This window comes from Ostrea edulis, chromosome 5, assembly GCF_947568905.1.
Source record: "Ostrea edulis chromosome 5, xbOstEdul1.1, whole genome shotgun sequence".
In the NCBI taxonomy this organism is placed as follows: domain Eukaryota; kingdom Metazoa; phylum Mollusca; class Bivalvia; order Ostreida; family Ostreidae; genus Ostrea; species Ostrea edulis.
Window position 1 is genome coordinate 56200100 of NC_079168.1, and position 23667 is coordinate 56223766.

Genomic DNA, 23667 nt, shown 5'->3' on the forward strand with positions numbered 1-23667 from the left:
TGGTACATTTTGCAAGACATGACGCATTTTATGCTTTGAAAGGCGGATCAAGCAACCCCCAAGTACCGGAAAGCATATTTAATAATGAAACAAGAACATTTGAAAATACTTGATATACCATTATTTAGGATGTGATATCATTGTGTCTGAGTTTGTATTGAATTTTTACCTTTAGTGTTTTGTGTAACATTACATGTACTTGCAAAAAAAATATACGTTTTGTTTCACATCATGAAAAAAACGTCAAACAAAAAATATTTTCTTGAGCACGTAAAATTTCGTTGATTTTCAATTCCATAGTAGGCCTAACAACTTAGCAGTGCTGTGGTGTTTAAAGTCTTGGGTTGTCAAGGGGGCGTGTCCCCCATACGAAGGTACATTTCACAATTTTTTGCAGCGAGGTTAGCTAATCAAGCCTGTTTAAAACCATTAAAATTATTCATTGATAATTATTGGTTTGATAATTAGTAATAAATTGGTATGATTGCCAAACCATGAAGCTAGGACGTTGGTATCTATTAGGCAAAACTCTTTTGTTCGAGGTGAGAAACATGTACTAAAAGATGTATAATGTGAACAATTCATTACGGTGTCTCTAGAAATAAACTTGACATCTCACCTGGTGTATCACATAAAATCTTGTTAATTTTCATCCTCATTGATAAGCAAACATGATACATGTTTTTCTCTTGTCAAAACGAATACCATCATGACAATTTAAAGCAAAACAAACATAAGATATAACATAATGACTTTCCTTTCTTGTTGAACATGATTATGAACACGACTAATCCTTTTTTTGGTGTTCTGTAAAGATAACATTTCTTGTCACGTCATTCCTAATCTGAATAAATCTTTATTTGACATATTAGGTATACATTATGTATATTTCTATGTCAATACTAAAATCTTTGTAAAACAGACACAATCTGTCGAGAGAGAATTCAAAGGTTACAATATAGTTTAACTTAACCTGAGAAATGCCACTCGGCTAATGATAGGTAATCAGTGCCTCGGTAGCGCAGTAGGTAGCGCGTCAGTCTCATAATCACTAAAGAGCCATCTGAAGGTCGTGAGTTCGATCCTCACCTGGGGCAGTTATTTTTCCGCCTTATGAAGATTATGATTTTCTTTTCCGATTGTGTGTGTTTTTGTGAATCTGTGGTCAAACTCTTTCAGTTAGAATATATTACCCTTGTTGATAGAAATATAGTTAATTCCAAAGAAGTTTTAGAGAGTCGCCAATCGAGTAAAATACGACCAATCAATCACTATTGTACTTTACATATTGTAGGCTTATTCATCTTAAAAATACATTTTGAATCTATATTTTATGGTGGCTGGTTTTAGGACAGGTAGATTAGATTTTGTTTTAAAAATCGTTCCCACGAAACAAAATTCGTTTCCATGAAAGGAAATTCATTTCCACGAAATTAATTTCGTTCCAACAAAATAAGACTTTGTACCCATTTTAGTTTTAGAATTAAATTTACATTAACTTTCATTACCTATGGATAATGACCGTTCTTGGCACACTGATTTTGACTACGGATAACTCCGTTTATCTCATCAAGAAATAGGGCTCACGGCGGGTGTGAGCGGTCGGCAGGGGATGCTTACATCTGCTAGGCACCTGATCCCATCTCTGGTATATCCAGGGGTCCGTGTTTGCCCAACTCTCTATTTTGTATTCCTTACAGGAGTTATGATATTTAGTCGCCTCTCACGACAAGCAAGGGGACCTATTCTAACCCGATTCCTCACGAGATAAACATAGGAAGAACACAATTTTAAGTCTCATTATGCCTTGTGAAAATGTTAATATAAGAAATCCATATCAATGATATAGAAGAAATGGTTTGTACATGTAGGTAAAGAAAGAAGTGTATGAATTTCATGCTTAGAATTAAACACAATCATACATTTGTATGAACTGTGAATTAAAGGGACCATATTACATGTATTCATTAACACACGTACACTGTAGGACGTAGGTTTTCGTAACAAAATGTCTGAAATAATTATCCTTTTTAGGTGGATTGATTGTATCTGGTTTAACGCCCCTCTCGAGAATTTTGCACTAATTTGGAGATGTCACAAAGATCGGTGAAGGGCTTCAAATTTTGTCCTATTGTCGGCGCTTACAGTCACTGAGCAGTGAGGGTTCTTTAGCGTGTCACACCTATTTCGCCACTGGTCATCCGTTTTGGGTGTTGCTAAAACGCGGAACGGAACGGAAAATGGAAGAGAGTTAGAATAAATAATGTAGCTAAGGTAACACCAAAAATTCGGAAGGTAATACTTTATTATGATTCAAATCAAAATTTTGGAAATTTGTTAACCAGCAGTAAAACAATTTTATCTTAAAATTCTGCACCTTAAATTGATAAAACGGAACGGAAAATATTCTATGCAGTGATATTAGGAAGAGGTCAGCAGTTTGCAAAATAAAAATCAATTGATGATTGTGTAAAAGAGTTGTTAAACATGCGCTTTTAGCCTTTTACACATCTGTTCTTAGAAGTTCTGTAAAGCACACAGTTATTCATTATGCCATGACTTTTAAAGGAATGCTGTCTTACAATATCCCTTTATTTGTCTCAATATATCAAATCAATTACAACGTTGAAATGTTATTGATTAAGATTGATTGATTAAATATTGTTTAACGTCCCTCTCGAGAATATTTCACTCATATGGAGACGTCACCACTACCGGTGAAGGGCTGCAAACTTTAGGCCTATGTACGGCGCTTATGGCCATTGAGCAGGGAGGGATCTTTAGCGTGCCACACCTGCTGTGACACGTGACCTCGGTTTTTTCGGTCTCATGATAAGGACCGTTCCATTAAGTCGCCTCTTACGACAAGCAAGGGGGTACTGAGGACCTATTCTAAGCCGGATCCCCACGGGATATATTAAGAACATGGAATTTATAATATATATGTACATATTGATACCATGTAAAGTCTATACATGTGGAATAAGATTAGTTGTCTCCGTATAGCAGTGAGTGATGTGTCAGTCTCAAAATCACTTAAGCGCCAAGGTCAGGAGTTTAATCTTCACCGAAGTCAAATGTTTTTAAGCCCTATGGTAGGATAATTAACGAGACCAGCAGACGTTTTAAATACAAAACTGAGAAATTCTAGTTTACACTATTCCATATTGTGCCAGGGAATTTATATTAACGACCAAACTTGGAAAAGTATAAAACTAATCTGTTCTTTGAAAAAAGTTCCTTTTTTTATTTGAAACAATCTAAAGCTTACAAGGAAGACAACTCTCTTAAAAATGGAAAGTTGATTATTATGATATTTGATGTCAAAATATATTCAAGTTGTGGTATTTATACTCGTAGCATATAAGCTTTTCCATAATAGACACAAAAGATTTCTGATAATGTACGAATTATAGTAAAATTCCGATGAAAAAATAGACAATTTCAGTAATCATGAATGAGCAAAATCACCGTGAAATCGTTCTGATATTCCCTTCTTCGCTCACCTAATGAATAATACAGTTATTGGTAAGTTTTATTATTATAATTATTGCTTTTATCAGATAAATTTCGAATAATATCTCAAGGTACACTCATTTTTAAATTGATTAAATTTTCTTTACAATTTCTTAAAAACCTGGCATATGTATTATGTCGCCTTCACCCCCATTTCAAACTTTATCATTGCCGTTGATGTTTAGAAACTTTTGCATCAATATACACTACCAAATGTGGTACGCATGCTTTTTTACTTGTCTGATACGAGATTTCAATATTTCCCTAACACTATCAGTTCTGACAAGCTCACGGCGGGTGTGACCGGTCAACAGGAGATGCTCACTCCTCCTCGGCACCTGATTCCACCTCTATTTGCCCAGCTCTCTATTTTGTTTTCCTTATAGGAATTATGGGATTGATCATTATTTTCACATTTCATCAAGGTCTTCTCTTTCATATTTAGCCCTCCGTCTGACATATTCTGCGCCAGATTTCATAATATAAATGAAAATATGTCGACAATTGAAATATATTGGGATTTCCTAAATTGCAGACCTTTGAAAATGAGTGATACCAGGCTGTCACACCACCAGTAATGAGGTGTCCAGCTTGACTATAGTTGAAAGAAGAACACATGGGGAAAAATCGTTTATATCTGGTTACTATAATGTTTATTTGTGATTTGAAAGTTTGAATGCAATAGTAAAAGTACATTAATAGGAAATACAGGGTGTAAACTCATACTTTGAAATATGATAGAATACATTACTAGACTCTTTGTACAGTAACCAAGAATGTTGCCTATGAAAGGTGAAGATAACGAACAGTGATCACTCTCGTAACTCCTATAAGCAATACACAATAGAGAGTTGGGCGAACACGGGCCCCTGGATATACCAGAGGTGGGATCAGGAGCCTAGGAGGAGTAAGCATCCCCTGTCGACAGGTCACAGCCGCCGTGAGCCTTATTTTTAATTTTTTTGACGAAATAGTTCTCTCTCTCTCTCTCTCTCTCTCTCTCTCTCTCTCTCTCTCTCTCTCTCAGTTTAGGTAATCCATGCTTCCACTATGTCAATAAATTTTCCGGTCAGTTGTTTCAATATTGTCTTCGAAAACCTAGAAATGGCTCAATTTAGCAAACCAATCATATTATCACAAGGTGACATTCTCGAATGAAAAGGTGAAGATCATTCATACGACGTTCTTCGTTGACCAAATCCCAGTACGTTGTAGTTTTGTTTTTCAAATGTGATTGGCATCTAACATTATAAAAACAGGCCTTACTACCTGTAATGAATGTAAAGAGAAGAGTTGTAAAACATCAACCTGAACACATCGAAGTGCTTTAGAAGTTCTATAAAGGTAACATTCACACGTTACGTCATCATCTATCTGGAAAGTGTTTATACTAATTTTTCATTTTAAAAATGAGATAAATATACCAAATCAGTTTCAAAATTAAGATGTCATAAAATAACAACAAATTTAAAAAATTGACATCTGAGCTACTCAGATTCAAATCCCCACATCCTTTCATATAGTAATAAGTGCCTCGGTAGCGCAGTAGGTAGCGCGTCAGTCTCATAATCACAAAAGAGCCATCTGAAGGTCGTGAGTTCGATCCTCACCTGGGGCAAATGTTTTTAAAACTGCTGTAAAAGGAATGAAACCCCAGCAAGAACATTTCACAATTCTGATGAATACACTACGAACGAGGAGAAATAAGATGTCCACACTTCGCTTTAAGGTAGTACTCTACATCGTCATAATGGCTGACTTCCTTTAAAAACATGGATGAAAAAATCGATATCAGCAATATTTCGCTTTTCCTTTTCGATTTAAATACCTAGCCGAGTAGCTCAGTAGGTTAGAATACCGACTGCTGACCTGTAGGTCGGAGGTTCGAGTCCAGCAGGGGTTTTAATTTTTTTTCAAATTACCTTCCACTAAAACTGTATTTTTTGACAAAATAAAGTAAATTTGAAAAATTTCAACTTCAAAATATTGTTGTACATATCCTCCACTTTTCATTTACGTCAAATTTCTCTGGTGTAGCACACCTCCTTAACTGATTGAATCAATAAATAAATATTTGCATTTCGGCGCACGAGAAAAATACCAAAGAAGGGGAGAGAAGTATGAAAGAAAATGTTGTTAGAGATCTGAAGCCTTTTAACAACTGAATCTTTGATATTTTTGCTACAATACTTCCAACGACCATGCCTTTGAATATATACATCTTCATCAAGGCTTAAATTTGCTGCTGTCGATGGACCACCTGACCTGAGTGAGTGAATACCCAGATTTTAATTAAGGAGCAACATGCAGATCTTAACAAATTGACAATGTTTTCTTTCATTGTGTAACTAATAGGTTGTTTTTTTTGTTATCTGCTTTGCAACACATCTGCTCTTGTAAACAGACTTGCAAATAAAATCTAAAGACAACAAATTAATGTTTGCAGCGGATATTTAACGCAAAATCGTGTTGTATGGACAAACACATGTGACGCCCTTAGCTGTCAACACTTCATTTCCTTCTTTTTTTACTCTTTTCAATTATCATTTTCACATATTCATCTTTAACCAAAATATTGTTACGTTTCAAAGATCTTAACTCGTCGAATTTCCATAATCCTGCAAATCCTAATAAATTCATTGCCAAATTTCTTAAAATCAAAACATCGTCAGTGTAATGAACAAATACTCTGCAACATTTCCTTGTCAACTGGATTCTTTCTACAAACCAATTTGGCAGTTAATATTTTAGACTTCCTCCCATTTTGGAATTTCGATATAAGTGGTACAGTACTGTAGAAAACCACATTGCTTATATAATCATTTATGATTATGATCAATTTGTAAAAATGTGTTTTCATGCTATCTATTAGTTACATGTAGGCCTATATAGGAACATTTGAAATGTTGTTCAGTGCTTTTCTTTTGGAAATTTTGAGAATTTATTTTTCGTATGTGCGACGTTTTCAGATAAATACACCTTTTATTTTTTTTTTTAATGTGATCTCACTATCAATTAATTAGCAGGCTTAATCAGGAAGTTAAAAACTCCAAATTAATAGCAGTGGTTTTGATGAGCGACAAGTGGCATAATTAAGTTAGTTTTATCACACTTATATATTGAAAACATAAGGGGAATTAGCTCAAGTGGTAGAGCGCTCGCTTAGCATGTGAGAGGTACCGGGATCGATACCCGGATTCTCCAGATTTTTAAAAATATATTTTTGTTAGAAAAAAGAAAGGATCTCCCAACTTTAGCTGTGACATTTGGTCCCCTATGATTTAGTAAAACGTTAAAGTTTGAATTATGAAATTTATAATGTCCCAAGATGTTCATTAATGCCTAACCGTGGTCTAGAGGTAGATCGTTTCCACCGTATGCGGAATGTCGGGGTTCGAATTCCGGCCGCAACAAACCTAAGTCATTGAAACAGGTAGTTACAGTTCCATCGTCAAACGATCGGTATCATGTGTGAATGTCACGGGTCCTCGGAGATGACATTTTAAACGGATGTACCGTGTCACAGTAAAGAACCCTCACTGCTCAATGGCCGCAAGTGCCGAGCATATGTCTAAATTTGAAGCCCTTCATCGGTATTGTTGACGTCTACATGAGTGAAATATTTGCGTTGAACATTACAAAATCAAATCAAAATCATTAAAGCCTTAACTTAGTGGTTTTCCAATTTATTTGCTGAAAAGTCCGTTAACATTAAGCGCAATGTCGTCTTTTGAAATCGAGTTTGTCGGATTTTCTTAAATCTCTATTGATATTCATCGAATGACTGATTTTTAAAACCTTTGTTTATATCGATCAAAAGGTTGTCCAGATTTTTCTGATCTGTGATAAATCTTTTTATAATAAAGAAAATTATATCCAAAAGACAAGGCTGGACAATCTTGTACTGGTATGAAATTTATGAAATTAGATACCATAAAAATCTGCAAAACACTATACGTCTTCTTTTACCTCATTTACTTGTATTGACCTCGGGCAGTAATTCTGTAGTTTTCAGGCTAAGGGTGACTATTTAAAACCGAGTTTTCTATTCTTATCCTTATCTTACAATATCCCTGGAGAAAGGGACTGTAGACTTCCTGGATATATATCAGTGTTCAATTTTTACCAAACGTATGATAGATAAATCATTGAGCATCGCGCTCAAAATCACACGGCCTCTCACCTCTGGTCGGCGCGTGTTGGAATCCCGCTCGCACCTGTAAGTGAGAAAGTTTCCCAGTTTACTTTCGGAAGGTCGGTGGTCTCTTCCCAGGTTCAGTACATTGTATGTGGGTTCTCTCTTCCACCAATAAAAACTGGGCGCCACCAGATAACTGAAATATTGTTGAGTGTGGCGGAAAACATCAACCAATCAATCAATCTTTGAAAAGAGGGGTGGTAAAAAGGGACCACAACCTTCAGTTAAAGTGGGGAAGTCCTTTATTCCTCTGATTTGATTTGAACATATTTTATTGTATGAATATACAAAAGGATTGGTTACAAGTTCTAGCAACTTAGACAACCTCTCCCGTATACAAAATATATTATGCTATACATGTACAAATAAAGATTGTCGTACCACAGAAAATATAATATTAGTTATAATGTACAATTATGATAATATACAATATATGTTTAGGTTCATGTAAGTACATAATCAGGCATAAAATGCAAAACATATTTTAAAATTATGATATATAGGTCCGATTAAAATCTGTTAGACTTCTTAATAAACTTCTGAACTGCTCTGAAAATATAAACATTTACCTCATTTGAAAAATATTCATTTCCCCATAATAAATTATTCCTCTATCGCCTGTTTTTTTTTTAACATTTCCAAAGAGTGTTTCACATCATCTACTATTTCTAAATAATGTAATTTACTATTTAATAATGTTATATTAAGCAAGAGGTAAATAAAAATCAATGAAAAGTTCATAAACGTTGTTGTAGAATTTTGATGTAGTGATGTAAATCTTATACCCCTCGAGTGAATCGTGAGAATTTATTTGAGTTTCTAAAATATTTATTTCTTCTTCAAGTAATTTAGTACTTCCCTTTTGTTTTGTTTTTTCTTGATAGTGCTGGAACGTATTGTTTCACCCCTTATACACAAAAGCAGTTGTTCGAAGAAGCTTTTATCATCTATTATAAATTTTTAAATTTGTTAAATACTAAATACAGTTCAATCCTTGAATGGTCAGTCCTGTAACCTGCATTAATATTTACCTTATCAACTAAAGCTAAAAGTTCATCCGATGAAAGGTGAAGATAACGAACAGTGAACTCTTATAAGGAATACAAAACAGAGAGTTGGGCAAACACGGACCCCTGGATATACCAGAGGTGGGATCAGGTGCCTAGGAGGACTAAGCATCCCCTGTCGACCGGTCACATCCGCCTTGAGCGCTATATTCTCATCAGGTAAACGGAGTTATTCGTAGTCAAAATCAGTGTGCCAAGAACGGCCAAACAATCGGTATGAAACACGTCAGACAGCATTTGACCCAATGATATATTGTATTGACGAACTAGATCGTTATAACGACCAAAAAATTTGCGAAATGCTGACTTCAATCGAGACTGATGAAACCCCTGTACTATCAACTTGTTTGTCAGTAGCTTGTCTTGAGTTAGAAACTAACTATATGCAGAACAAGCTCTTGCGTATCGAATCAGTTGAAAGATATAAAAACAGATGCTGCAGGTGATAATGGAATATTGCTACATAATTAATATGGGAAGTTGACGATGGAGAAGCTGAAATCATCCCGTTTGTCATACTGTTGAGTTGACAGTTTGCCGTTAATGTCTAATTTCATTAAAAAAAATATCAGGGGAAAAAATAAAGTCTAGCTTTTCTTAATGGATTTTGTCCTAAACCAAGTATATCTACGTCTATTTTCATATCGTACCTGCCATGGGTCAGTCAAAGCATATTCTTCATATTTAAGACAATTTCTCTAGCCTTTTTGTTATTGATATTGTTGTCATTATAATAATCCTTTGCATCCTAAACTAGATTGAAATCCCCTGCCATAATTACAAAATCACCATTAAAATTAGCCACAAGTTCCGAAATTTTATGAAAAAAATTAGGGTTATCCATGTTTGGACGATATATTTAAAAGCAATAAGTCATATTTGTCATAAATGTTAAATTCAAGAACAAGTAAATTATCTTCATGGCCCCTGTATTCATTATTGACAGTGTATTCAAAATTGTTGTTAAATAGAATTGCTGTTCCTCTGGCATTAGACTGACCTATGGAAATAAAAATTCCATATCCCCACCAGGATCTAACTTGATTATAATCATGCATTGTAAGGTAGGTATCTTGTAATAGGTATATTGAAATTGTTTTATGCCCTCGAGATCGAAGATCAGGGGGCATATTGTTTTTGTCCTGTCTGTCATTCTGTAATTCTGTCTGAAACGTTAACCTTGCTAATAACTTTTGAACAGTAAGTGATAGAGCTTTGATATTTCACATGAGTATTCCTTGTGACAAGACCTTTCCGTGGGTACCAACATTTTTAACCCCGTGACCTTGACCTTGGAGTTTGACCTACTTTTTGAAAACTTTAATCTTGCTAATAACTTTTGAACAGTTAGTGATAGAGCTTTGATATTTCACATGAATATTTCTTGTGACAAGACATTTGCGTTGGTTCTGAACCTTTTGACCCCGTGACCTTAACCTTGGAGTTTGACCTACTTTTTGAAAACTTTAACCTTGCTAATAACTTTTGAACAGTAAGAGATACAGCTTTGATATTTCACATGAGTATTCCTTGTTACAAGACCTTTTCGTTGGTATTGAACCTTTTGACCTTGACATTTGACCTACTTTAATTTTTTTTTTTTTTTATTTTTTTTTTTTACATTTGTCATAACTTCTAAATGGTAAATATTAGAGCTTTCATATTGTACATGAGCATTTCTTTTGACAAGATCTTTCTACTGGTACCAAGATATTTGCCCTTGTGACCTTGGCCATCTTCGGAATTGGCCATTATCGGGGGCATTTGTGTTTCACAAACACATCTTGTTGTTTAATGTAATTAAGTACATTCCTTCTTTTTTCGAGGCCCCCGAGATCCCTACATTTTAATGACATACATATGTAATATCAAGTGTCATCTAATGGGTCTTGAAATATCTGAAAGCATTTCACGCTGTAAGACATAATAACCCAACATGTTACATTGTTCACATTTGCACACCTTTCACACACAAATAAAGACAGGTACAAATCATTTATCCTCGTGGCACTTGTTGGACAGCCGTTGGGCGAGTATTTAAGAGACAGTTACCTGCATAGGTTAGATCGCGATCACAGCACAAAGAAACAAAAAAGATCCCCCACTGTTCATATGGTCTGACAGAACACCGGTCTGACATTAGAAATCAATCTCCATATTACCGAAAGTGGTTTTGGGGTCTTAAGAACTCCGAACTCTGACACTATTTCTTATTTCGGATTTTTTTTTTCAACATCGTCAGCTATGTCAAATTTAATAATAATAATGAATAAAATTTATATAGCGCCTTACAAGGGTAGCGGTGAGGAATGCAACAATAAAAAAAAAACCCAATTAAATGACAGTATGACATTAAATCTTACAATTCATATCACTGTAAATTCGTTTGGCTCCATATTGACCATATACACAGCCGTTGAAATACCACACAGCGGTAATTATGATACGTTCGTGTTGGTTGAGTTTCGTAATGAGAAGGGTGTTACCCTTTGTGACATCGTCCATAATTTTCCAGCCTTTATTGATACTTTTTATTTCGGACCTTTTTCTCATTATGTGGGCCTTTCCTTTGTATTCAGTATCTTCACCTTTTTTCGCTTGGTCACAGTGCGTTGCCAACCCCAATGGGTGCCAATTTTAGAATCCTGTGTATAGAATGTTGATGATATGTTATAATATGGTTTTAATGAAAACAAATATGGACCTTCATGACGAAAGACTTACCGCCAAATCATGCCCTTTCCTTGTTTAACAAGTACTCCTAAAAATAAACCGTCCTGAACATACAAAGGTCAAATTGCATTACATTTAAGAAATGAACATCACTTTTGAGCTGTTCATGGTCAATATGAACGGATTTGGATTAGAGGCAAATTCTCTGTGAATCGCTAGCGCGATTCACAGAATTTGCCTCAAATCCAAATCCGTTCATACTCACCATGCAAATGACTTGACAATCGGAAGTTGAAACTCCAGTACATCAAACATGGCGCACAAATATGAATCGAGAAATTAAAATTTATCGAAATTGTTGAAAACGGTAGAATAGAGCCTCACAAATCTTAAGTTGCAGGTTGTAAATTTATATATTGACTAAGAAACATAGAATATCATTTTATTTACGTAAAGAAAGTCAGGAAATGTTTAGAATGAGCGCAAATGTTGCGGAAGTGAATCACTCCCGCATTTGCACCATTACGGAGATCCTAAGGAGTTGTAGCCCTCTCCCTAAAAAAAAAAAAAAAAAAAAAAAAAAAAAAAAATCAGAGAGGGCTACATTATTGTCCGTTCATATTGTAGGCAATGCGAACGGATTGTGTCGCGTGCTGAAAATGGTTGGTTCATAGAGGAAAATGTGATTTGCAATTATAAATATATATACATGTATAAATTCAGTGTACGTATTGACCAGCAGTGTAAAGGGAGCTGCATGTTACTTCGAAGGCAGCAGGGTACAAGTTGATAGGTCTTTCTGCCAATTTTTGATCGCCATTGGTACCCCCACCCCTTGTTTGATTCAAACGATATACATGTATCTGGAAATTGGTCATTTCGTTTTATATTCTTTTTAAAATATATTTATTTGAGATATCTCTTTTTCTACCCGGCATGTTTTTGATGATTTTATCCGTAGATTTAAAATCAAAATTAGCAAACAACGTTTGTTTACATCAATATTTTTATAAAAAAAAAATTAGAACGTATAAATGTGTCTTAAAAGCATGTTTTATTAGATATTCATACCAGGCATCAAATCGCAGCAAACTTTGGACTCTATAATCTTTTATTTGCAAACAAATCATGGTTTTCTTCATTCTGCAAAACATCACCAAAAAAAAAAAAAAACAACATATAAAATAATTGAGAGGATGTATCACTTTTTTGATGCTGGATTCATGCTTTACACGAAATGCTTAATCGAAGCATTAGGTAAAATTTCAGTATGATGAGCTATATTGACATTACTTGCGTAGTATTTGGTGATCAGCAGGCATGTTCTAGAAGCTGTATTAGGACACGTCTTAGTCTTAAGGTGGGTCCTTAGTCCTGGATTTTTGGGGTTTAGGTAGCATTTTTTTTGTTTGGAATCAATAAATTAACATTCAGAGTAATGAAAAAATGCAAATTAGTTAAGGATTTCCATATTAATTTTCATTACAGACACTACTGAAGTCATGTACCCCTATGTAGATTTTTATGAAATTCATTGGAAACAGTTATTTGTCGTTATTTTAAAATAAAAACAACAAGAAAATTGTTTAATTGCATTTATTTATCAAGTAACATTTCAATAACTAAAACACATGTCATTTTCAATATGTTTATCAAGTTTTAGAATAATAAGTGCAGAATTATTGAATTAGCGTTGTTCTCCAAAATGTTAATAAACGAATAAATGTGGACACAGTTTCCTTATAGCATGGTTTACATATCATTTGTTTCTGTTTATATTAGTAGATGTACATCTATTATAGTTATTTATCGAAAAAAATCCATACCTTTCCTTAATAATTTCGAATTTATAGCTTCTAGAGTATGTATACCCCTATAAAAAACCGAATTCTGGCACCATAAAGCTGAGCTATTCAAAATCACTCATGGATTAAAATTTTATGTAATTTCACAAAGACACAGATAATGATTCCTTATCACCTTGGTAAAATGTTTGTGAAAATAAAGGAAATCTATCGCATAATGGGCTTGATAAATAATTGATTGAAAACGGAGTTATTGTCCTTGGATTCAATATTTTGAAACATATCATTGACTATTCAAATATAACTAAGACTTTTGAAATATTTTATGGCTGACAATTTTTTTTAAAATAACTATTGAAAAAGACTCCAACAAAATTTATGTTCAAGTCATTAAATCATTGACTTTGCAAAATCTTATGACGTCACAGGAGTGTGGAACTACGTTAAGTCAGGTTCTCGACGCTTTCCTAAATTTAGGCCTCGCCATAAGAGGACAGCAAAGCTCTTGTCCTAAGATCATCGTAAGGTGGCTCACTACATCCTGAAATAGTTTCTCAAATGAATACAACTTGATTTAATCATAAGAGATGTGATGATATATGTTAAGTATATGTGCCAAAAAGGCAGAAAATATGCAAATTTGGGTAAAAACATGATTTTCAAAAAAAAATATTTCAACACATACAATGTATGAACAAAAGATTCTGGCGGATTTGAACTCGAGATCTGCGGGTCACCAACTCAATGCTTTAACCACTTAGCTACGATGATATAGAGCAAATCGACTGATACAAATAGTTTCACAAAACATTTAAATCGCCATCTTGTGACGTAGTGTCATAAAGAGTATAAGCTTTAGTGTAGTTTGCATCAACATGACGACAGCCATGCTAATGTAGTAATATTCGATGTTATTAAGATCGGGCTCGACATTCCCGATACTGATCAGCTGTCAAGTTAGTTGTATTCAAGTCACAGACCAGACTAGACCTTTAGAGACCATAATCTCGGAGATCTGTACAACTCAGCCTATGGTGAGCGACTTATGTAGTAACTGCACTAACTGGGCACTCTTTATTATATTTATACCACGTAATTCACAACATTGGTGTCAGAAGTCGGTCTTATAAAATCACGCCGATCGTTTACTTTGGCGCCAAATTTGATTTTCTTTATTGAGAAGTTCCTTGTCTTGGTGTAAAACGTTACACTGGGATATCTTATTCTTGGTGTAAATCATACATTGGGAATTATTTAATACAATTACGTGGTATTTTGCATTTTTGTGTGTGTATTTTTTGTCCTTTCTTTGTGTATTTTTTGTCATTGTTTATAGCCTACATGAATAGTACAGTTGTCAGATTTTGACAGAATATGTGCATAGTCCTAATATTTTAAAGGTAATATATGAATTTTAAAGAGTGTCATTTTGAACCTGAGGTTTGCATGTGTGTACATAGAAAGGTTCAACACTCAATTAAAAATAATAGTAAAAAACGAATATTCTAAGATATCTTCATTTTACGCTGCCTGACACATGATAGCAGTATTATATATGTTTAATGCAATTTATGCGTGTAACCTGTAGGGTTGAATATAGACATCACTAGAACATATAGGTTGTATGCATATTTTGATATTTCATATATATTGTATGTAGATATTTACATATTTTATCCTTCAATTTAGTATATAGTTACCATTATCCTAATACACCTTTAACATGGTAGAGAATTTTATACCTGATATTCATATTAGGTCAGACATTTAAAGTTTTCAGGGGGGGGATGCAAGTCTTTTACGTTGGTGGTAATTGGTATTGATGATGTGGGTCATTTATCAGATGTGGGTAATGGACTTCCGATTGAAAATCAAACAAAATACATTATCTTAAGCTTATGTTGACGTATTTTTATTACAGTGGTTTTGTATGTATGTGTATGTATCTTTTAATCATATGAACACCTGTAGGCGATGCTGTTTACAGTCGGATTCTCTGATTGTTTACAGTTATGCAAATATAAATAAGGTGTTTAATAAATAGTTTTAATCAGTGGAACAGTATTGGGCGATTTTATAATCCACACTCCTTTCAAATAAAACGGAGAGGAATGTAGTAATATTCGATGTTATTAAGATCGGGCTCGACATTCCCGATACTGATCAGCTGTCAAGTTAGTTGTATTCAAGTCACAGACCAGACCTTTAGAGACCATAATCTCGGAGATCTGTACAACTCAGCCTATGGTGAGCGACTTATGTAGTTACTGCACTAACTGGGCACTCTTTATTATATTTATACCTCGTAATTCACAACACTATTGAAGCAAAGAGCTCACAGAAACCGTGAAAAGATATTTAAGGACAATGACAACCCGTAAGATTCCTTAATTGTGAGTAAGTACAAACTTTCATGGTTTCCATAGCCTCCCAGCGCTATTGGACCGGGATGTCTTCTTCTTCATGTCACAAGTATAGATAGGCCATTTCTTCCTAATCTGTGAATGGATGAACATTGTAACGATGTTAGATAGTCTACCACATAAGATGTCTTTGGTTTTTTCCTACCTCATCAAGTAGAATTTGGAATTTTCCCAGTTGAAAAATTTGGGTTCCTCGTCTTACTCACGATTATACACTAATGTGCTCAACTCACAAATCTAATTCAGGCCGGTTTGACTGTTGTCGGAAGAACGATTGTTCAATTAATGTTACATGTAGTACATGTTTCACACCTCGAACAAAAGATTTAAACTTGTACCAAATTAACTTGGTACACCCTAAGTCGAAGCTTCATGGTTGGGTAACAGTGCCACTGTATTTAACCAGTAATCATCAATGGATGGTAACAACCAAGGAAGGGTGTCTCGCTTTCTGAATACGGCGTGTTGAATACAGGTAAACTCCGCACACAAATTATCAAACCCAGCCAATACACCATTGCACCAATCACGATAAATGCTTATGATCTTAATCAAAGGATAAAAATTACGGAAGGGTTATAATAAATCAAATATAGACCACAACGTGTTTTCATTTCTCGTGTGAAACAGGTACTAAGTATGTTGTTAAACTTTTCTCTCGCCACTCGATTTGGTCTCTCGCTTCGCTCGGCACTAAATCTCTTGGTACTCGAGAAAACTTTACTAACATATACTTATCAAAGACGTTGAGGTGAGCTTATGTAAGTTAATGTATATCGTTTCGATTTTTGAACTATCGTACACGAGTATTATATGACTCAGTGGTTTTCCATTGTGAAAAGAAATAATACTATACGATTATATTAAGACACACGTGCATAGGTTCGGGTATCACCATATCCGTTTTACTACTTTATTTAAAGTACATGTAGTAATTAATTTTAGAATTTCTTAGTTTATAACATAGATATATTGAATTTACGGTATCTAAATTAAGAATATTCATATAAATGAATAATGTTTGTCTTTTCTTTAGCTGTATGTGTTTGGATTTTAATTCTTTTTTCGGAAATATGTCACGACTATCATGTGTATAAATAAATGTAAAGGAATAAGAATGTTCCTAAGTAGTTAGGATGTCCTAACTAGAGATGTTCCTAAGATATCGTCGAGATACATCCTAAGACATGTCCTAAGTTGATCTTAGGATGTTCCTAACTTTTTCCTAAGTTATATCTTAGGACACCTCAAGACATATCTTAGGAAAGTTTCGTGAACATGGTTGCAGCTCTTTCAACAGTCAGTTGAAATTCCCATGAACACAACATTTGCTCCTTCGTTAGCTGACCTGTTTTTGTATTCTTAGGAGGCTGAATTTATGCAGGGGTTTCAACAGTCTTGTGTAAAGTCAGCGTTTCGCAAAGTCTATGGTCGTTATAACGATCTAGTTTGCCAATACAACCTACCATTGGATCAAAGGCTGTGTGACGTGTTTCATACCGATTATAAGACCGTTCTTGGCACACTGATTTTGACTACGAATCACTCCGTGTAACTGATCAAGAGATAGGGCTCACGGTGGGTGTGACCGGTCAAACAGGTGATGCTTACTTCTCCTAGACACCTAATCCCATCTCTGATGTGTCCAGGGTTCCGTATTTGCCCAACTCCCTATTTTGTATTGCTTATAGGAATTATGAGATTGATCACTGTTCGTTATCTTCATCTTTCATTCTAAACCTTCTACATGAGAAACAAAAAAAATTCCTGTGGCTTTCAACACAATATTTAGATATATTGACAACGTTTTATTTGGTATTGCTAATACTCATTTTCATAAGTCGATTCAATATATTCCACTCACATCGAAATAAAAGACACCACAAAGTCTTCCATATCTGCTTGATATTTGGATATTTTATTAAACATAGATGTTAACGACAAACTAACAACTAAATTATAATACAAAACGGGATGACTTCAGCCTCTCCATCATCAACCTCCCATATTTATGTGGCATTTAGTAGTAATGTTTCATTATCACATCATATGGTGTTTATGTTTTTCAACAGATTAGATACACGAGAATTTGTTCTACGTATGTTCAAATTTCAAATCAAGGCAAGTTGCAGACAAATAATTTTTCAACAGTTTCTTTTTAAGGCAAAATTTCGCAAATACTATAGTCGTTATAATGATCTCATTTACAAAAAACAACATTTTGTTAGATCAAATGCTGTCTGACGTGTCTTATACCGATTGTTAATGCCATTTAATATATAGGTCAATAACATTGTAGCTTTCATCTTGTGTACTACATGTGCAAGATAATCGTAAGATAATGGTTCATAGATATTCAGATTTATTTTTTGTAATCACACAAGTTGGGCATTGGATGTTGAGTCTCAAACGATACTCATTTTATAATAAAACCATTGTTTCATTTTTAGAAATATGCCACCCAAGTACCCTTCATTTAGAAGGGGAAAGGATGGAACTCTGGTATTGTATGACAGTGATGCTGCTCGTCAGTTTAAGGAGAGGGCTTGGTTTCCTCCACAGCCTGCATCCCAAGTGGAAAATATCGCTAAGGAATCTGTGCGAGAAAGAGATGGAGATGTAAATGACAGGAGAGACTTGCTAGGTATGTATTTGCATTATGTATCAATTTGTAATATGTCTTATGGCGTGACCGTGTTTGAGGGCGAAGCAAAATGTATTGGTATTAGTATCTAGATTCATAACTGGACAAACATATACCAAAATACTAGCACCTAACATGTGATGATAGAGCTCAATCAATGTATTCTAACTTTAGACATTTGATCCGCCTATTCATTGAACGCAGGAAACTGTATGCAACTGATGTAAACAGCGCATTGTGACATCATATTTAGCGTCAGTGTTTAACAAATTCACAAACATATGATTTATAATAGGGCTGTGCGGTGCACCGACATTTTCGGTGCACGTCGATTCATACCATTCGATTCGATGCATCGATTACAAATTCTGAAGTTTGGTTCGGTTTAGATTTTACATACACCAAAACGGTGACGGGTGGTTTCGTCCCGATTACATATTCGCACCTAGTGGATTCGCACCTTTACCTGTACGCCCCAAGTGGATTCGTCCTGAGTGGTTTCGCCCCTATTGAGTATGTAGCAACAGTGGTCGGAACGATTGATCAGTGCATACTCTCCGTTAACGATGAGCAATTAAATAGAATTGAAATTAGGGGATGAATGTTATATATTAATTTACCGACGCCCAAGGTATGTTCATATTGATCATTATACCAACAATTTTTGGATGTTTACATATGGCAACAGTGGTCGGGACGATTGATCAGAGCATACTCTCTTTTAACGATGAGCAATTGAATTGAAATTAATGAATATTAAACAGTATATTAATTTACCGATGTCCAAACTATGTCCATTTCTATCATTATACCAAGAATTTTTGCCATGGCAAGTTGCATTCATTGTGGAAAATCAGTAAGTAACAAGAGATGTTTGTAAAACACATATGCCCCCCCCCCCATGATGCACAATTGAAAAGGGTTATACACACACACACCATTTAATTGATAGTAGTATCATCAATTCAAAATATTGAGCAGACAATATCTTCCTATGTCAAGAGTGAATTGACCATGTGACCTAAATAACAATATGGGTCATCTACTCCTTATGCTGTACCAGTGTACCAAGTTTGGTGTCAATCAAGCAAACAATTCTTAAAATATAGGAAACAAGATATTATTATGTCCAGTTCAACAATTGACTTTTGACCTCAAAATCAATATGGGTCGTCTTCTCCTGAAAATGTACCAGTGTACTAAGTTTGATGTCCGTCAAGCAAAAAGGTTATCAAGATATTGAGTGGACAGTATATTACTATGTTCAGTTTGACCTTTGACCATGTGACCTCAAAATCAATAGGAGTCATCTCCTCCTGAATATACACCACTGTACTTAGTTTGATGTCTGTCAAGCAAAGGGTTCTCAAGATATTGAGCGGACAGTATATTCCAATGTCCAGGTTGACCCTTGACCTTTAAACATGTGAAATCAAAATCAATAGGGATCATCTTCTCCTGAAGATGTACCAGTGTACCAAGTTTGATGTCTGTCAAGCAAAGGGTTCTCAAGATATTGAGCGGACAGTATATTCCTATGTCCAGTTTGACCTTTGACCATGTGACCTCAAAATCAATAGGGGTTATCTTCTCCTAGAGACGTACCAGTGTACCAAGTTTGATGTCTGTCAAGCAAAGGGTTCTCAAGATATTGAGCGGACAGTATATTCCTATGTCCAGTTTGACCCTTGACCTTTGACCATGTGACCTCAAAATCAATAGGGGTCATCTTCTCTTGAAGACGTACCAGTGTACCAAGTTTGATGTCTGTCAAGCAAAGGGTTCTCAAGATATTGAGCTGACAGTATGTTTCCATGTCTAGTTTGACCCTTGACCTTTGATCATGTGACCTCAAAATCAATAGGAGTAATCTTCCCCAAACTTCCACCAGAGTTCGTTTGCTTACAAACCAAACTCTTCCACTTAGGCATTATGGGATAGCGATTTCGTACGCCGCGTATACTGTGACGTCACTGTAGAATGACGAAAAAACATAACGTCAAACGTAACCAACTTTCAAAACAAGAACGTAAACATCAAATTCATTACTTTACACAATAATTTAAACAGAGTCTCCCTACTTTTTAATGATCTTTTGATCATTTTATGTTTAAAATAAAATCCATACTTTTATATTAATGCTTTTAATATTAATATCTTCAGACTTTTAACTGCGAACTAATTCTTTAGTGTAATTTGTCTGCGTGATAATCGCGGACTCACAATATACAAATCTGTATATTGTGGTGCGTCACATAGGAGAGGTCTATCGTAGGTGACGTAATGAGGCCTCGACGGGGAGTTTGTAATCTTCCCCTGAAAATATACCAGTGTACTAAGTTTGATGTCTGTCAAGCAAAGGGTTCTCAAGATATTGAGCAGACATTATATTCTTAATCCAGTTTGACCCTTGACCTTTGACAATGTGACCTCAAAATCAATGGGGGTCATCTTCTTCTGAAGATGTACTGGCGTACCAAGTTTGATGTCTGTCAAGCAAAGGGTTCTCTAGACATTGAATGGTCAGTATATTCCTATGCCCAGTTTGACCTTTGACCATGTGACCTCAAAATCAATAGGGGTCATCTACTCCTTAGGATGTACCAGTGTGCCAAGTTTGATGTCTTTCAAGCAAAGGGTTCTCAAGATATTGAGCGGACATTATATTCCTATGTCCAGAGTAGATTGACCTTTTGACCTGAAAAACAATAGGGATCCTCTTCTACTCATAACTAACCCACATATGAAATATCATTATCATCAAGTGAATGGTTCTCAAGATATTGAGCGGACACCACGTGGTCTACAGACCGACCGACCGACAGGTGCAAAACAATATGCCCCCTCTTTTTCAAAGGGGGGCATAAAAATTATCATATGAAACAGAATTAGCATTATGTAGATAAAATTAGTGTGTCTATTATGTGATTTTATTAATCTTGGATATATTTATATAAATCTCGAAATGAAGAATTCAATTTATAGCATAAACTTAAAGCAGCAATATTTAAGTGAAAGTAGTTGATCATTTTAAAAAAGTGAGAATTTTGATGTTAAATCGTTATAAATTTAAGATATGTTAAATTGTTATATTATTGGGGCGAAACCACTCGATTATAAGGCAATGTTCTACCTCATGTTACCTGCATTGAAATTGGGACGAAACCACTTAGTGCGAATCCACTAGGTGCGAATATGTAATCGGGACGAAACCACCCGCATTCCACCAAAACAACAAATATGGTGTCCGAGTGATGTGCAGTTACGATTGGTGCAGAACATGTGGGTTTTTTATGCAACAGGAATTTAAATCACTACCGTGTTGAGAGTTAGCATTTTCACCACTCAGATACCAACAGAATATGGTCCGTAAGGTCATTGCAGTTTATCTTTACATGAGTGAAATCAACATCGTAGGTAATGACACAGATTTGACAGTTGATATGAGAGAATTAAACCAATAAAGGAGAGATTTTCAAAGACTCTCAATTGATAGAATTGTTGAATTTTACATATCAATGAAAACAATATCATATACATTTTAGATTCACTATAGAGTTGTTTAATAATCCAAAACTTATGCAGCACATTAATATAACAAATTTTAAAAGACTGTCAATGTTTTCTTTTTTCTATCAAAGTTATAAAATGCCATTATAAACTGATAAATAGATACGATGATTACAAATGACGACATATAGTTATAACTTGAATAAAATCAAATCAAAGATGCTACTCATTAAAATTGTTAATTTTTGTGCTATTATTAGATAAATTGGACATAACATGAACTGAATCGAAAATAATTGAACCGTGCTGTTCTGAATCGAAACCGAACTGTATCGTCTCAGCCCTAATTTATAAGAAAATAAGATTTACATGCTGTTACAGATTTTATGTAACATCTCAGAACAACGTGGGTACACGATATTCAAAATGGAGATATTCCTCCTATACTGACATGTAACATTTAGTATGGTCAATATTTTTTATTCACAGGAGAGTTTACATTGCAAAGCGGAAAATACAGGGGGCAAACGCTCAGTTGGTTGTTAGGAATTTGTCCTGGATATGTGGGTTGGTTTGTTGGATCAGTTTTGGAGGACCGAGTGAAAGGCGACAAGTCCTCAGTCACTCAAATGGCGAACAAAGATGCTCTTTTGGTAATCAGACCTATTATTTAAAAAATAATCACCAATGATAAACACATTGTTCTCATTGAAAAAGATTTACAATACTTTGAAATTTGTTGAAAATGTACATTAATTCATGTTAATTTTGACACTATGCAGGAGTATTGTTCCATGTTTGAGGAGTCTCGAGCCATTGTCGGCCAAAAACTATCTGACAGGAGGCAGGAGATACAAGAGCAATGGAAGAGGCTTTGTGGCAAAAAGAATGTTGTACCTTGGCAACTCTTCCACTTGCTGCTTTCTTCAAGAGAGCTTTCCTCAGAAGTTCTTAGTAGAAAGGCCAGGAGAATTGCAACTCCCAAGAAAGTAGCACCAAGTAAGTTGCTCAAATCATTTGAAATTGTATGATAGAAGGCAAGGACTTTAACAACCCAACACATTTGCAGACAGTCAGTAACAAACCTAATAAGTAATAATGTTTACAGTATGTGTTTACTATGGATAAGTAAATTTAATATTATTTATATGTATTTTAATATTAAAACATGCAAATGATCAAACACACACTTTAATAAAGTTATCTCCCTGAATAAAACATATACACTAGGAAAGATATATGTTATTTTTTCTATATTTCAGATTTTACCCAGGCTTCGAGATCACCAGCTACGGCAGACGACTTACAACTACTTGAGGCTGTTCAAGAATTTGAAGTGCAGTCTGGTAATGTTTTCTGATAAATGAAAAGTTAGAACATGTTTAGAGTACTAAGAAATGGATTTTTAAAATACACATTGTTAAAAGCATGATTATAATAATTATATATTTTTGAGTTTACGAGTATATGAAAGAAAGGACAGATAAACTATATTTGATTAAATTAATTGTGGAGAGAGCAATTTTTCAGTTTCGAATAATGATTGCCATGTCACTGATTTTGAAAATCGGAATAAATTTATAAATTATGTGATGAAATTTCATTTTTTTAAAAGATAAATATCGTTTTTATAAAATCATAACCACCACATTAATTTTTACAGATTATCTAAGGTAAGAGAGTTTCACCATTGCCATATAGCTTCAAAATTGTGAAGTTTGAGAGATATGAAATTTTTTTAAAATTCAGAAACTGATCTTTAAAAGTCTTTTGAAAACTTAATCTTTACTCTACTGTAAACAGTAGTAAGAAATAAACAAAACTGAAAACT

At 34.7% G+C, this 23667-nt stretch overlaps 1 protein-coding gene and 3 non-coding genes across 4 annotated transcripts; all 4 read left to right on the forward strand.

Annotated features, from left to right (window-relative positions):
- The first annotated feature begins 1010 nt into the window (after positions 1-1010).
- On the forward strand, positions 1011-1097 carry Trnam-cau (transfer RNA methionine (anticodon CAU)). Its single transcript is given in 2 exon segments — positions 1011-1047; positions 1062-1097. It is a non-coding gene; the product is annotated as a tRNA-Met (tRNA).
- A 3950-nt stretch (positions 1098-5047) lies between these two features.
- Trnam-cau (transfer RNA methionine (anticodon CAU)) lies at positions 5048-5134 on the forward strand. Its single transcript is given in 2 exon segments — positions 5048-5084; positions 5099-5134. It is a non-coding gene; the product is annotated as a tRNA-Met (tRNA).
- Positions 5135-6647: 1513 nt separating this feature from the next.
- Positions 6648-6720, forward strand: Trnaa-agc (transfer RNA alanine (anticodon AGC)). Its single transcript has one exon. It is a non-coding gene; the product is annotated as a tRNA-Ala (tRNA).
- Positions 6721-17960: 11240 nt separating this feature from the next.
- LOC130054585 (uncharacterized) lies at positions 17961-23552 on the forward strand. Its single transcript, XM_056164860.1, has 5 exons — positions 17961-18326; positions 22326-22489; positions 22619-22835; positions 23099-23182; positions 23500-23552. The coding sequence occupies exons 1-5, from the start codon at positions 18137-18139 to the stop codon at positions 23511-23513; spliced, it is 669 nt and encodes a 222-aa protein (XP_056020835.1). The 5' UTR covers positions 17961-18136; the 3' UTR covers positions 23514-23552.
- The last annotated feature ends 115 nt before the right edge of the window (positions 23553-23667 follow it).